This window comes from Cavia porcellus, unplaced genomic scaffold, assembly GCF_034190915.1.
Source record: "Cavia porcellus strain 051 isolate PalLab524CR breed Dunkin Hartley unplaced genomic scaffold, mCavPor4.1 scaffold_8, whole genome shotgun sequence".
NCBI classification, from domain to species: Eukaryota; Metazoa; Chordata; class Mammalia; order Rodentia; family Caviidae; genus Cavia; species Cavia porcellus.
The window spans coordinates 85,692,735-85,709,988 of NW_026947491.1; the positions used below are offsets into that span (position 1 = coordinate 85,692,735).

Genomic DNA, 17,254 nt, shown 5'->3' on the forward strand with positions numbered 1-17,254 from the left:
CCTTTGAATTCATAGGCTTTACTATATTATTTTTTAGTGATAAGTAATGTAAGTTTTATTGCAGTTGCAAAGTTATTTACATTAATTACATGTATCATACTGAAGGTAAAAATATTTACAGTAAGCAAAGAAAAACTGTGGGAGCAGTTTTTACAGAAATAAGAAAAAGGGATCCCAGTTATTTCTGAGTCCTTTTATTAGTAATTTATTTTGAACATACTATACCCTATAGTATCATCTATACAGAGTAGGAACAGGCAAAGAGTACTACAAAATGTCATCCATTTAAATAAGTAAGTAAATGTTACATAATTTTGTACACAACACGCTAAGAGAAAACTAATATCTTTTTCATTTTATTATAGAAGCTGGAAAAACTTGAAAAGGAATCGTGCCGCTATCATCATATCAAGAAACATAAATCTATAAAAAGAAATCCCTTCAATTCATAATAGTAACCACATTGGGTACAGGCAATGTATAACTATTCATTGAGACACATAAGATTTAAGTAGACATACCATGTTCCTAGATGGCAATGAAACAATACTGATTTTCATATTAATTTTATACATTTTTCATAACCCAAAACACAAATGAATATATTCAGAACACATCTAAAATTCATCTAGAAAAATGCCCCCCAAAATTCTAAAGTAGAAAACCAATGTTCTGTGACTTGCTATAGGGTTAAATCCTGAAAAATACGTTTTAAATTGAGAACATAGGTAAGTCCAAAATATGTTCAATACACTAACTTACTGAACACCGCAGTTTAGTACACAATGACTGCAAGGCTCACTGGGAGCTATGGAACTGACTAGCCCAGGAAAGATCAAAATTCAAAATGTGAAGTACAGTGTTTACTCAGTGCATACGGACTTTGCATCACTGTAAAGGTGAAATTCATCAAATGAATTGTGGTAAGTCAGGACTGTCTGCATATATATGCAAATCTGTCCAGACCTTAAAACTCAAAAAAAATACAACCTAGAGTTTGTCACCTTTGAGAAAACAAATATAACTCAATGAAACAATCAGAAAGTCCAGATATAGGCCCCAAGGCTAACATATTTTAAAAGATATAACAAAAGTACATGTTGTAAAGAAAAATAAGGAATATTTCATATTACTGTGATATAATCTACATATTTATATAAATACTATGATGATCTCAAAAGTTTCAGGTATGAATTTGTCACTTAGAAAACTAAAACTGTTTCCCTGAACTCATTCAGAAGTAATCTTTTAAACAAGGAAAGCACAAATGTTTTGCAGAAAACAATTTTAATCTGCAGTTAAACTAAAATGGTAATAATCATAATCACCTTCTGTCCTCTAGGTTTTAATATTGGTAAAGAAAGGGGGATGCATTCTGTAATCAGTTACATGGAGAAAAGATAGAAATGTGCTATAGGGGTTGTTAGGTTCAATGAATCACAAAGGAAAGGATACCCATGCTTACAAAGCAAGGCAGGGAAAGCTGGTGTCTACTTTGGGCATGTGTCTTAAATTTGAAATAAAATATAAAGTAAAGTTAAGTGTGGTAACACATGCCTATTATGCCAGCAGTCTAGGAGGCTGAGGCAGAGAAGATGATGTTTGACCCCACACACTGGATAATGTAGCAATTTAGTGATACCTTATCTCAAAATTTAAAAATCTTTCAAAATTAAAATGAATCCACCTCAGTGCAAAGGCCTTGCATTTGACCCCAGTTTTGGCCTGTTTCCCCCCAAAATCACCCATGTGAATCTCAAAGAGATATACTTAACATTACTATTTCCTAAAAAGAATACTCTAATTTATCATTCTAGATTTATAGAATATTTTAAAGTTCACTTTTCCTTCTAAAATAGTGTTTTGCAGAATATGAACTATAATTAATGCCTATGTGCTTTGAGCTATTAATTAGAAAAAAAGAAAGATTCACAGATTATAATACATCAATGCAAAGAAATAGCTATCTTTCAACTATCACGCTATCAAAAAATTTTTAAATGGCATTTATTTGCTTAATATTTGTGTGTGTTAGTTTAGACACACAAACTCTCAGACAAAGGCATTTTGCATATTTTTTAGACAGTTACCTCCATTGAGATCCGCCTATGTATACGATTTCTGAGACAAACACCTGTAGGTGACTGGACTTCATCAGATGATGTCCCAGAAGCTTGGTCACTCTCACCATCTGATCCCATTTTTAGATTCTCATGAACAATATCTATATCAGAAAATAAAATATAATTTACCTTAAAGAAAATATATCTTACCGTATCATATAACTTATCAGTACAAGTAGAATATATAGTCAATATGTAAAAATCATAGGTAAAGTCATAGGTGTCCAATTAATAGATCCAAACATAATTTGAATTGTCTTAAAATAGTAAGGACAACCTTTATATTCTGATTATCAAAAATTAGGAAAGCAAGAGCATTCAAGTTTTTACCAAACATCAAACGTTATAGCTTATGTATGTCTAGATGTCTCCCAATGCCTCATGCTGTCATAGGTGGGACCTTTTCAGAGGTGGCTGGATCTAGAATATGACACCCTGTGATTACTGAATCAGTCACAGATTAGTCTAGCACCAGCCTAATCTGCATAGCCTACATAGAGTACAAGATGGGCAGAAAGAAGCTGCTAAGGTCCCTTGTTCACCACTCTCGCTACCTGCTTGCCATGGACCGTTCCTCCTCTCCAATGCCCATCCTGTCCTAGAGGCATCCTGCTATGAACTAAATCCACTATGAAAGGTGAGACAAATAAACCATTTCCTCCATTAACTTTGGGTGTTGAGTATTTTACCTCAGCAACAAGAAAAGTAACTAAAACACTGAATAAAATTACATACTGGAATGATACTTGAGAATTAGTCATTTCTCTTTTTCCAGATCTCAGAACCAAGTCTACGAAGGTTAACTGACTTTTAAAAGATCATGTAGCCCGAAGGCACACACACTAGAAACCTGATCTTCCACCTCTCATTTAGTTAAGTATTCTTTCAATAAAATAATGTGTCATTGGGTCCACAGACAAATAGTCAGTTCACAGAATATTCTTTTAAAAACTTTTAAAAAGCTGCTACATAGAGTACCAGATGGGCAGAAAAAAAGCTGCTAAGGTCCTCCCCAACTCCTACATTAATATTTCAAAAATTATTAACTGAGTTTGGCATGGCAGTACACACCTGTAATTCCAGCATTCTGGGAGGTTGAAGCAGGAGGATCAGAAATTGAAGCCCTGCCTGGGCAACTTAGGAAGACCCTATGTAAAAGAGGTGGAGATGTAGTTCATGTGAAGGCCCTGAGTTCAATCCTCAATGCTGCAGGAAGGGGTAGGGGGGAGAGTGTCCCGAGTATCTATTTTGTGCCAAACTACAAAACATAGTTTATGACTTCTCAAAGCTCAAAAATCTGCTAAAAAGAACATGTACTACAGTTCAAGAGGGGTTATGCTATGTAATTCAATAGAGACAAAAAGTGCAACAGAAGCAGAGAGGAAGGAGATTAATTCCATCTGGGAATGTTAAAAAGTAAACACGTTTACTTATATACCTGATTTTATATTTGCATGTCATTCATCCTTCAACTCATCTAGCAAATATAGCTCATTAGAAATAAAAGCCAGATGTAGAACCATCTCTCACCATCATTTCTCTGTAATTGTTCATTCCTAAGAGTCTTATGTCGCTTCATGGGGCAGTATCTTAACATACTTTTTCCCTCTCATTACATTAACTTGGAAAACTCAGTTCTTTAAAACTATATGCTGGGGCTGGGGATTTAGCTCAGTGGCATAAGCGCCTGCCTTGCAAGCAGGCAGTCGTGAGTTTGATCCCTGGTACCGATAAAAAGGAAAAAGACCAAAAAAAAAAAAAAAACTATATGCTAACATGTCCCCATTCAGTGAAGTCTTTTAAAATCTCAGACACAGTGGCTTTTATGCCCACATCTGCTGCATTGAAGAGCACATTTTTGGGTCACATGATTTTTGTATCACATTATGGGACCCTTGTGGGCAGGATTTGATTACTTGCTTTTGTGTCCTCAGAACTTGAGGTGCCGGGCACTTAGAAGGTCCTCAATAGTCAGTGAACTGAGTATTAACTAAAAATCAAGGAATGGACTAGATAACTGGACCTGTTTTTCAAATGAAATTGCTATATGGTAAGTATAAATCTAAACTTAATGAACAGTATTTACTTACAAAAGTGAGAAAACTAGGTTAAGAAATACTAGACTCAGGGTCTCATAGTAAATCAAATATTTCAGTATTTTTGGCTGGTTAACTTAAGTGTTGAGAAAATTCAAATTGTAATTCATAAGCAGTTTAATACATTTCAACCCTGAGATTTCAGCAGAAATTTTATGGTGAGATCTGAACGAAAAAACCATCTTACCAACAGAAGTCAATGTATTGGTAACTGACTCCTAATCTATTAAAATTGGTACCCAAAGAATCTAAGGTCACATATTCTTTTCTGTCACATTTCTAAATGTTAAAAGACAATTTAACTAAGCTTTTCATTTCTAGTAAAATCTAAAATCCTACTTCTTTAAGAAAATGTTTACAAAATATAATGCCTTAAAGTATATAGCTAAATTTGCAAGAATGTATGGGTAAGACCCAGGAAGTAAAAACAAAAAGAGAACTGAAAACTGAAAGCTCTATATAAAGACTCTGCCATCTTCTTGGCAGGGGTTTCTGAGCTTGGAATGATGATACCTGGGTTTAGGTGGCACTATGGGATTAAAGATGAAACCCACTGTAGAACTCCTGTAGTCTCACTGTGAAATGTGTCACTTACATTGTTTTCTTCTGATCTGCTTTGTTCTCTTTTGCTATGTTTTATTTTACCCTCTTTAAAATTAAAAATAAAAAAAAATAAAATAAAGATGAAACCCTCAGTATCTGAGTTGCAGTGAGACTTTCTTATAGAAAGTTCCAACTCTTAAAAGTGCTAAGCCTTTGACACATGCAGGACAGAATTTTTTTAAAAGCCTTGTTGCATATGGGTTACAATAGAAATTTATTCATCTCATACTAAGCAACATCTGACTCAACCAAGACACCACATCATTAACATGAATATAGCTCTGACACTTCTATTAGTATGAGACAAAAGTGGAACAATGAATGACTTTACTCATTTGTCCAGTGGGGTAAAGGGACTTCCTTGCTGAATTTGGTGGTGGTTAAGAACAAAAATATTTACATGTTCAATTTTTGGGCAGTTCATGCAACTGTAGAAGCTTCAGACACAATACACTTAAATTTTACCAGCATTACTAATATTTTCAACATCATTTTCTGAAATCTAGAACAAAAAAGGATGGTTTGGGTTTTGGTTTGTTTTTATTTGGTTTGGTTTGGGTGCTGGAGATTGAACCTTGGGGGCTTTCACACTAAGCTAACCCAGACCTTATTTTACTGTGACAGGATCTAGCTAAATTGCTGAGGCTGGATTAGATCCTCCTGGCGCAACCTCCCAGAACACTGGGATTACAGGCATGCACCATCATGCCCAGCAACAATGGTTGCTGGCCACTGAACCTAAAATATGTCTTGCATTTTTTTACAAACTTTCCAGGGAAGAAAAACAAACATGCAACAGAGTCTATAATCCATAAAACCTAAAAAATTTGCTAATCAGCTTTTGGTCTAATCAATTAACAAATCTGATCTATGGAGTTTTCTGATTCTATGAAATAAACACTATGGTCAATTTCAAGCTACCAAAAGGACAGCACTCAACATTTGGAAGAAATGTGCAGCTGTTCACTGTGACATAGTGTTTTGATTACAGAAATACAATAGACATAAACCTCAACTCATTGGAAACAGTAAAAGAAGTAAAAGAATTTTAGAAAACAATGACTTGAGTATTTATTACCTTTGTCTTAATTTAGCTTTTATATCAGTATATAAACTTATTATATTAGCTTATGTAAGTATATGATTTTAAAAGTGATTTAAAAACAGCTATTTTTTAAAATGACATTATCATTAATAGCTTCAACAACCAACTTGCAAAGCTCCTGAAAATTTAACAATCATCTCTCCTGAACCAGAGTGAGCTGATTCCAGCATATCACTCTGTATAAGGCTGCACACACTTCCCATTGATATCACTTTAGTATAAATAAGCCTATACTCTCGGATTAATGTAGTACATCACGAAATAATCTACCATGCAAGTGCAAGAAATGAACAGTAGAAAAAAATGCACAGGAACTTCAGGAAATATCATTATCTAATGAGACAATAAAACAGCTATGTTTAAAAGGACTTTTAAAATCAAAATATGATAAATAAGATGCAAAAAAGATCAGAGAAACACTCATAAACAACAGTCAATACATGTTTTCCCTGGGTATTTAAAAGAACACAGTAATAAAAGAGTAACAACTTAAGTGATAATTTATTGTACTATTTTATCAGATGGTGATGATTTAAAAAGCTACTGAGGTAAGACCATAAATTAAGTACCAACCTAAGCAGTCATTGATCTTGAGATTTTGCATCTCCTTTTACTGGGTTTGTTTTCTTTCTACTGGACAGGTGTCCAAATATGACTATTTCTCTCCATAGTATCAGCTCTACTACCTCTCTGGAACCTACCCTCTTTTCTGCTATATTCCTACTCTTAATTTGGTTTTCACCTGACAAAGAGAAATCAGATAATAAAGGTCCACTGAACTAAAACTAAAACATAAACACATACATGTCCTATAATCAGGAAGTTAAATATAGTAGAGAAATAATCAAATTACCTAATCTGCTTCCATTTCTGGGCATTGCCATGAAGGAGCCAAGGCTGCCTCCAATAACACTGTGGGGTCTCCGCAACGGAGGCTTCTTGAAAGACCCTGTGTACTGGTGGAGGAAGGAATGCATACTGTGAGATGTGGGAGGCCTGCCATTCTTCACAATAGGCTCTGTGGTTCGCAATATCCAAAAATCATTCCATCGCCAGCCCGAGATTCAGGATCACATGAGAAGGATTGGGAAAGCAAAACAGAAAACAAAACAAAATGCTGTAACAGAGATCATTTTATATTTAGCCTTACTTTTTTGGCTATCTGATATAAATCCTAAAATTAAAATGATTTCTATGAAAAAGATTTACAGTAAATAAGTTGGTCTAATAACTTACCTATTTGTTTCTTATATAACCAAAATTAACCATCACCAAACTACTAATGTAACCTATCAGTTTTTTATTTGCTTACGTTAATACGTCTTAACATTGTTTCCACAGTACTCTTCCATGTACTGACTTAGTCAATAAAACAGAAACACTTAAGTGTGTCAATAGAGGCTCTGAAATTGGAATTTTTATATAATTGTTTTATAAGCAATTACAGACTTATTAAAGCACAGTTACCTAGTACAGTACTTAAAAGTTATTTAAGTGGGAAAAATCTGAATCTGAGTAAGATTTTGCTTGAATGTCTATTTTAATTCTTTTGAGTACATCATTAGAAATGGAACTGTTTCTATTTTTAACTTTCCGAGGAAATGAGATGGATTAATTTTTGCTACTTTTTAAGAAATTAAACATTTCGGGCCAGGGTTTAGTTCAGTGGCATAAGCATGTGCCTGACAAGCGCAAGGTCATAAGTTCAATTCCTGGTACAAAGAAAAAGACAGAAAGAAATTAAACATTTATTTTGTTTTCAGTTCAAAGAAATCAGATGAGCTTGGAATTCTTTCTCCTTACAGATACTTTAGAAAAACTACACTTTGGTTTATAAATTTTTGTGCAAACATTTCATTTCCTACTTAAGAAAAGCTGTGCACTAAGCTAAGGTCAGCATGCTTAAATTAACAACGTTTATAAACTTTTAACTTATTTTTAACACATTGACTACAAATTCAGGATTCATCTTTCCCTAGATTCAAGCCACCTGTCATTGTGTAAACATTCAAGTTAAATACATCCAGTAATGTGAGTTATAGTTATACTAATACATTTATAACTGAGTTTTAACAATTCACAATGTAGCTCAGTTATCAAAATGACAAAACTATTAACTCAAAATTTATTTGGAAAGAAGAATATGCAACAGTGAGAAACTATGTGCACATACACAACCAAAGCATATGCACTGTAGTTTTTCCAAGATGTTTATTGTACTTCTCAAAGTGTGTACTTCCCTAGTCAACTGGTTCTAGAGTATGCATGACAGCTACAAGACGCTATATAATGCAAGAATAATAGGATTGTGGTGATACAAGTGATTAAACAAGAGATGAAAGATCAAAAATTGATCCAAAGAGAGCTTACTTAGGGACATAATAAACTATATTCATATAGTACTATATAGTACTCCATAATACCACTGTTATTATTTGACAGTAGACAAAAAACATTTTTGATTTAATAAATTAGTATCATGTATAAGCAGGTCAAAAAGTATTGCCACACATTCATAAAAAATTGACATAGACTATGTTTGTGCATGACCTAGTTTAGAAGCTTTCTGTGCTTAAAAAAATAAATAAATAAAACAAGGGGCTGGGGATTTAGCTCAGCGGCATAAGCACCTGCCTTGTAAGCAGGCGGTCGTGAGTTTGATTTCCGGTACCAATATAAAGAGAAAATAAATAAATAAAATAAAAACTAAACTCCATAAGGAAAGAATGTGTTGGATGGAACCAGTTATCAGGCACTGGTAGGTGACCAAATGGATGTAGACTCTCTGCCATGGCTGTTTGTGAAATCTGTGTGTTATTACATAAAGGGAATAAGCAATAGCAGGTTATAGTACTCCATGCTACCAGCATTTTCTACAACCCCAGAAAAAGCAACGTTTGTTATGAAGTCTTCAAGTGTTATTTCAACCCAGGCCAAAAAGAAACAACAGAACTCCTGTTTTCTTTCTACCTATTAGAATTACTATTATGATAAAAGGAATTTTTAATAATATAAACTGTTTGAAAAAATTTGGTATTTTTAATATTTTGCCATGTCACAAACTATGTTTGTAAGATAATATTTTAAAATGCCAGAAAATACATAGTCTGAAAAGTAACTACCTCTTCAAAATCTTCAATTCACTTTCTTTTAAATGTAAGAGATTTGTCTTATAGTCAAATACACATTAAGAATGTACCCTAGAAATGATTCACCAAGATGCATACTGTGCTTATTTCACTCCTGAAAATCACTCGCAAACACACTGGCAAGTCTCTTCTAGCCTAAGAATGGACTAGATTTAATCAACATTAGTCTTCAGTGGGATTCTGGATACTGCTCCATGTATCCAGTAGAGATCAACTTGTCACAGGAAGAAAATATTACAAAATGGCAATATCAAAGGAAAACATTAGCAAAACCAAGAAGGTCTGAGAAAACAGACTTGATGCTGTAAAATGAAAGAAATTTAAGTTATAATGTATTGACTGTGCCAACAATCACCCAACAACCTGGAGATCCTTGAGTAAATACTACCCCTTCCCATGATACCTTTCTCTCTCTCCCAACACGAGCATCTTCATGCAATGGGAGTGTGAATGCGTTCACGTTTTCACCCACTATGTTACAAATCTGTGAGAGCCAAATCTGAAGGCACAAGCAATGATGGCTTACCACATATTCTACATATGCTAACATACTGGCAGCCATTCATGTAAGTTCTTTCCTGAGTATAAGGGTTATTTTAGTTTTAAATACGTAACCATGTTCCAACAATTTCACCAGGTTCGCATTTTCCTTCTATTTAGCAAGCTGTTTTATTTTACATTAACATATTACTACTTTGAATTGTAGAAGGCACTGTCAAATGCATGAAGCACTGTATGTCTTCCTGCTTTCAGTGCTCTCAATACTATGGACAGACACAAAATACTAGAAGAATAAAAATATACTCATAATGAACCTTGTAACTTATGTGGATAGTCCCTATGTATATAGTTTGTTGTAAAACTATGATTAAGTAAGAGGAACTTCACAAACTTCTTACGTATTTTTAACTCAGGTTATAAAAACACAAAAATGAAAAATATGCTGTGATCAAAAAAATACAGTGACAGTTTAATTTGCTTAAAAATGTATTGCTGTAAAATATGTTACTATTCCTCCTCCTCAAAAATATCCCTTCACTTCAAGCACACTTAGCCCACTCTCTGACACAGTTGTAGAAGCCCTCTTTTATGACTTTACTTGCACTATTATGGCTGCCTCAGTATACTAAGTCAACTCAAAATGTTTACCCTTAAGGGTTATTTTGACTCTGGAGAAGAAGCAGAAGTCACAGGTGCCAGAACCAGTGAAAAAGGACAAACCATGTTGTTTTCATGAGATTAAGACTGTCTTTCCATTAAATGGCACTCAGCAGTAGTATTCACCATATTTCTAATCAGATCTCATAAAGACACTCATGTAAGAAACCTTCCATACCTGCTTCAAAAAGCAGTATGAGCCGGGGATATAGCTCAGTCGCATACAGGCCTGCCTTGCAATCATGCGGTCATGAGTTCGATCCCCAGTACAAAAAAAAAGGCAGTATGAATTAATAACAAAGTGTCTTTTAGTATAACATTTTAAATGTAAATGTTCACCACATTTTGATTATCCCTTACACCAATTAGCATAATGCTATACGAATTATTCTTAATTAGTAAGAAAACAGAAAGATATGTGGGATAGAATAACTTATTAGGACAGTACAATACTAGTGGAGTCACTGTAGAATATTCCAGTGAATAGGTAAAGTTGCATGATCTTTTCTTTCCTAAGAAACAAGGAAATGAGAGAGAGAAACAAAAGGGTACTATCAGGAATCTATCTGGGCAATAAATTTACCTTCTATTTATAAAGTAAGTGAATGAGGAATATCTATCCCATCCCAAATATTTACCATTATCTTTGCTGCTGTTTTCTTCAATAGTCATTTGTTCGGCCAGTTCAGATAATGACTCATCAATAGTCTGGCTTCCTCGAAGTGTGAGGGACAGCCTTCTCTTAAACTTTTTCATCCTATCAACTAAATGTGGATTGAAAAATCCTGAAAGAAAAGAAAGAACACAACATTAAAACTATAAATATTTACTGCTCAAGAAAACACATCTAGATTTCTTAGGAATCCTCAAAATAGAAATACAATGAATTCTTTTACTAAACTCACAAAATTCAACCCTTTATTTAAAAAAAAACACACTCTATTTATTTATTTATTTACTTACTTACTTTGGTGTCGATGGAAGAGCAGGAATTCTACATAATAGAAGACTAACATTGTATGCGTAATAATTACATTTATTTGGTTTTTTTTTTTTTTTTTTTTTTTTTTGGTCTTTTTCCTTTTTATCGGTACCGGGGATCGAACTCACGACCACTGCTTGCAAGGCAGGTGCTTATGACGCTGAGCTAAATCCCCAGCCCCAGATAAGGTATTGCTATGCAGTTCTGACTGGCAGGCACTCACTACATAGCTTTGGCTGGGACTTGAACTCATGGTGATCCTCCTGCTTCAACTTTCCAAGTGCTGGAGTTACAGGCATGCATCACCACACCCAATGATAATTAAATTAAGAACTGCAAATTTCCTTAGAATGTGCTTTCTAAAAACCAACGTAGTGGAAATACCAAGACTAGCCTGACACTTACATTCTATCACAAGTCTCACTCATCATATAGGAACCAGCCAGTGACATCTTACAGACTGCTACAGGGCAGAAGAAGCAAGAAGGAAAGAGAAAAAACATCATATAATGCTGGGGATTTAGCTCAGCGGCATAAGCGCCTGTGTTGCAAGCAGGCAGTCGTGAGTTCGATCCCCGGTACCGATAAAAAGGAAAAAGAGAAAGAACGTCATATAATGCTTTACTATTCCCCTTTCAGGTTACGAAAAATGTTCAAAGAACTCCCCTGACTCAAGTCAGACCCAAGTAAATAATGAAACTACAATTTAAAGTAGGATTACCTTTTAGTTTTTCCTCCACATTACAATTTTTCTGAAATCAAGATGTAACTCAGTTACTGAGATATCAAGATATATTTGACAACATTTTTTCATTTTCTGTCTTAGAGCTACATAAACTAAGGTACAAATCTGAGTGGAGTCTTGGCCATGATGAGACTTGATAAAATCAGTTCTTCAATAATTTGCCCATAACATCTTTCCTAAATTGCTCTTTCTGCCTAGTGATAGTTTATCAAATCACCATGCAAACTGTAACCATTATACCAAATAAGAAAAAGTACAATACAACTCCCCAATGCTAAAATACACGAGGTTTACCATCCAGCTCTGTTTATCTATTTTTCATCTATATTTTGCTTGTTTTGTCATCTTAAGGTTCTCTAAGCAGTTAACTTTACAAAACAGGTGATTTCTGTATAAAATATCAGTCATGGAACAGTTTTTGTTTGTTCAAACACTAAGGAAAGAGTATCAAATACAAATTTGTAACTGCAAGTAATTCCATGTTTTATCTCCGTAATATGTATCAGTTGTATTTTTAAAAAGCAACTACTATATAGTAAAAATATAAAACCATACACATTAAAATAGCAAGAATTGCAATTATACTCAAACAAGGACTCTTCACTCATAAGCTGTAAGTTAAGAGATTTGGCTTGGTGAAGTATTACGAAGTTCCTATACTTTGGTGGTTTGGTCATCATGCCAAAAAGACAAATCCATGCTGCTGAACATTTTCTACTTACTTATCTTCTAGGATACTATTCCTCTTTTCAGATGTGTCTAATCTGCAGTTAAACCTATCTATTGTGATTTTAATCTAGTTGTCTTATTTTCAGTTTCAGAATTTCATGATTCTTTTCTATAATGTTCTCTTGAAGTTTTTAATCTCTGTATCTATTTTCATGAAGAGATCAGTTATTGAATTATAAAGCCCCTGCAACTTCAAAGTCTGCACAATCGGGATTTGTTTCTATTGTCAATGTTTTCCTTTGGATCTTATTTTGTGCCTAACAAACTTCTCTTTTTTATTGAATGCCAGACTGCATGTGAATAACTATGAAAATGTTATGGAAAAATTTAGTCTCTGGATGCTGTTACAGAGGATTTAATTTTTTGTAGCAGACAGATCAACAGATCAACTCAATCCAATAAGACTGCTTGCTATTGAGTTTCAGAGTATAAAGACTGATCACTGGTTTGTTCTTACTCATATGGTGCCGCCCTTCAGGAGATTTGAAAGTAAACTTACAGCAGAGCAACAACGAAACAAGAAACTGTTTTTCTTTTTTTTTTTTTTTTTTTTGTCTTTTTCCTTTTTATCGGTACCGGGGATCGAACTCACGGCTGCCTGCTTGCAAGGCAGGTGCTTATGCCGCTGAGCTAAATCCTGTTGAAAGCACCATTCGGGGCTGGGGATTTAGCTCAGCGGCATAAGCGCCTGCCTTGCAAGTGTGTGGTCATGAGTTCAATCCCTGGTACCAGTAAAAATGAAAAAGACAAAAAAAAAAAAAAAAAAAAAAAAAAAAAAAGCACCATTCAACTTTCTCAGTTACTTTTTAATTCATTTTTTCTGCCCTACTCAGCTTTTACCCCCTTATCCAAATCAGTTTAGCCTTTAGAAAATGCAAGACAAAACTCCTTTCTCTCTTGAATCTTGACTTCTCAAGTCTTGGCTGACTCAGAAGTACTAAAAGACCTACAAAAGGATTTTATTTCCCTAGCATTTTTAATAGTTGACAGGAACTGCAGTCTTTGGTAAGGCAACATCATAGCAACAACAACAAAAAAAAAAAAAAAAAGAGGGAGGGGGTTTGATATAGTTTGGAAAAGATACTATTCATGTTTCACCAAGCTAGGTCAATTTATGAGACAGTAAACTCAAGAGCTGGTTCCAACAACAAAAACAGTAGCATACTTTAAATATTATATTCTTCCATTCTGAGAGTCAACTTTGACAGTCAGTATTCCATGTCATTTGTTAAAACATGTAAGGTATTTAGGGCAAATATGACTATTGTCACACTCATCTACTTTTTGTTTCTGTAATTTAACACTAGAGACTCTCCTATGTAAGGTTCTTAGAATCATCCTGTGGAGTAAAAAGGCTACTCAGCAGACTTAAGACTCTTAAACTCAACATGCTGAAGAAAGAATGCACCTCAAACATACTCTGGAAGGTAAACCATAAGCTCTTGGGATATTCTATCTATAAGAATGTATACAGATATCTGAAACTGGATCATACCAGACATACTGTTTCTTGCAGTGCTAGGGATCAAACCTAGGGCCTTGCACATCTAGGCAAATTTTTATCACTGAACTCACCCACAGCACTCATACCAGTACATATCCAGGGAACCTTATTTTATAACCAAGAGTAGTACACACAACACTTTCAAAGAGTGTTAATTCTTGTATATAAAATAACTTTAAAGATATTTTCTACAGTCAGAAATAAAACATTTCTAGTTCATATAGAAAAATGTTTTATTATGAAGTTAAACATCTCTGAAAAGGTCCCTTTTTATCTTTTATGATACCACTAACATTTAAAAATATTTATGAGTACATGTTTGCAGTATACAATGTTTACGTTCACCTTACAGAATAGATACATGTACCAACATATCTTAATTATTTTTATTCCCTTTCCAACTGTGTTTAGATTCCTTTCCCTCCTTGTTTCCTATTGTAGTTCTTCTTTAAAAGTTTTACTTTGGGTTTCTCATGTAGGAAAAGTTATGCAATACTTAAGCTTGGATACAACTAACATTTTAATTAAGTAACAATGATTACTAGAAACAGATGGAAAAGAATTTCATTACAACAGCCTGAATCACTATTAACGAAAAAATATTCCCAAATGAAATTGGCTCACTGACATCCCTTAAGAATTTGATTAAAATACTTTTGGGGGATTGTTAGAATCTTGATATTGCTGTTTCTATGAATAGTAAGACAAGTTCACAATGTGACTTATAGGGAGTGTTTAAGTTTTATGTTTAATTTGTGTCACTAAAAAAACTATTTTCATCCTTGACGTGAACACAATGTATGTAAAATGATCCCTAAAGACAAATTTCACAATTGTTTTAATACTTAACTAGATATTGTACTATTCTAAATGCTCACATTTCAGCATCAATGTCCTTTCTTAACTGTTTCTTTATGTTACTTACATTTTTAGATATCACATATCATATATACTCGTACCTATACATATATATATGCCCCTGAGAGGTATGTTTATATACATAAAATTGTGTATAGATACTGCAAAACAACTTTTATCCTTTTGTAGCTGTCAAAAATATCTAACTTCTGGGGCTGGAGATTTAGCTCAGCGGCATAAGCGCCTGCCTTGCAAGCAGGCAGTCGTGAGTTTGATCCCCAGTAGCGATAAAAACAAAAAAGACAAAAAAAATATATATCTAACTTTTAAAATCATACCTAGAGCAAAATGAATATAGTAAAAGAATACAAAATGAGAGCATACATACATAGTTATATACACAGGCAGCTGAAAATGTTCAATATCAGTTCCCAATTACAAATGCACAAAAGGAACTTTAAATATACTGCACTGTCATACTTCCTAGGACTAAAGTAGTTCTGGGATTGTCTGCTACACAATTAACAAAAAATTTCACATTTCTTTTATTCTGAAAACAAACTATTCTATCCACTTACAAAATGCAGATAGCCATACTGAAAATGCCTAGTAAGTTTTGCCCAAGGAAGAAAATATGTGTACCTATACATGCTCACTCACACATGTACACACACACACACTCTTTTTTAAAAAACACAACTGCAAATATTCCCAAAGTAAACCCTCATCTATAGGTCTTGACTTGTAAAAATGGTGCTATATTTCACCCATTTGATAGTTCTAAACACAAAATTTGTACAACTTTATTTTATATTCAAACACCTAATCTAAAGGATTTATAAGAGTAGCAATCTGTTTATGCCTTTGAAATATTTTTAAAACACCTGTCTTGTGTTAGTAGCAGGAAAAAACCTGAGGATTAAATATTTTTTTAAATGTGTCGAAAATGAGCCTTTATGTAAGTAAGTAAAATTGTCATGTACAACAAATTGAGCATTTAAGATTATAATCTAAGACTAAAAGACAAACATGTTTCCCCATTTATTTATTCTTGCTGCTGACAATCTTTCTAAAATATCAACTTAAGCAATATAATTTCACCAGAAAGGTAATTTTATTTATTTCTTTATAACATTTCCTACATTACTCTGGCTTTAAATAAAGCCTATTGTAAATTAGGTAAACTTAGTAAATGGCGTAATATTCAGGTTTTTTTCTGAATATTTCAATGATTAAACCATGATAAACATTGAATATTCAAGGACACATAAATTAACTTTACAGAGTAAGAAATAATTGATAAAAATTAAGTTATGTGTTTTGGGGGCTGGAGGTTTAGCTCAGCGGCATAAGCGCCTGCCTTGCAAGCAGGGAGTCATGAGTTCGATCCCCGGTACCGATAAAAAGGAAAAAGACAAAAAAAAAAAAAAAAAAGTTATGTGTTTTTATACAACTTTGTTATTCATAAACACAAAATTTTGTAAAATACTAACAAAGCATAGATAATTAAGCAGATATAAAATTTCAATCATGCTTATGGGGTTTTTTTCTACATTTAAAAAGTGCTCAAATCTGAGGCTGATTCCTTTTCTTCAATAGTATCAATAGTCAACTACAGAAAGCAGCAACAACAGCAGACCCCTCCTACTTATAAACACCATATTAGGACAATGTAAGACTACCATAAAACTCATGATGCAAAATATCAAGTGTCCCAGAGAAGAGACCAGAATCAACTGCAGAACCTGACAGGATACATAAAACAGCCAGCACATTGTCTGCTGCAGGAAGAGTCTGCTGATCTTGATAGGAGAACCTAGTTAGAAACCAACAGCCACCAGTCCCTGCTCCTCAGCTCTGCTACAGTGGTGGTGATTTCCAGTCTGCATTCTGGGAGTGCGAAGGTAGGCAATGAAGAATCCTCTTCTCCAAAAACTTCAGCTGCATGCTTTGCTCAACCTGGCAGATCTCAGAAAGACAGGCACAAATAGAGACACTTGTCTTTTTCAAGCCCAATGGAAATGCAGGGTGTAGAAATGACAACTTTAAAAAAACAGAACCTTTTTTGTCAGATGTTTTGATGACCGTGTCAGGTCACTGGTTGACTGTACAGATAATGGAACAAAACTTCAGTAGTCGCATATAAGAAGTATACTATTTGCAAAAATAATTTGAGAAAGTCACAAAGATATAGCTATAGCC

The 17,254-nt window shown here is 34.0% G+C and overlaps 1 protein-coding gene across 2 annotated transcripts in view; it reads right to left on the reverse strand.

Moving 5' to 3' along the window:
• Cdk17 (cyclin dependent kinase 17) overlaps positions 1-17,254 on the reverse strand; it is an 80,193-nt gene that overhangs the window by 27,317 nt on the left and 35,622 nt on the right. For both annotated transcript variants that reach the window (XM_063255336.1, XM_063255337.1), the window contains exons 2-4: positions 10,873-11,019; positions 6,781-6,945; positions 2,091-2,224 (exon numbers count right to left, since the gene is read on the reverse strand). In XM_063255336.1, the coding sequence (XP_063111406.1) occupies positions 2,091-2,224; positions 6,781-6,945; positions 10,873-10,990 (417 nt within the window). In that variant the 5' untranslated portion in view covers positions 10,991-11,019. The remainder of the gene's footprint in view (positions 1-2,090; positions 2,225-6,780; positions 6,946-10,872; positions 11,020-17,254) is intronic.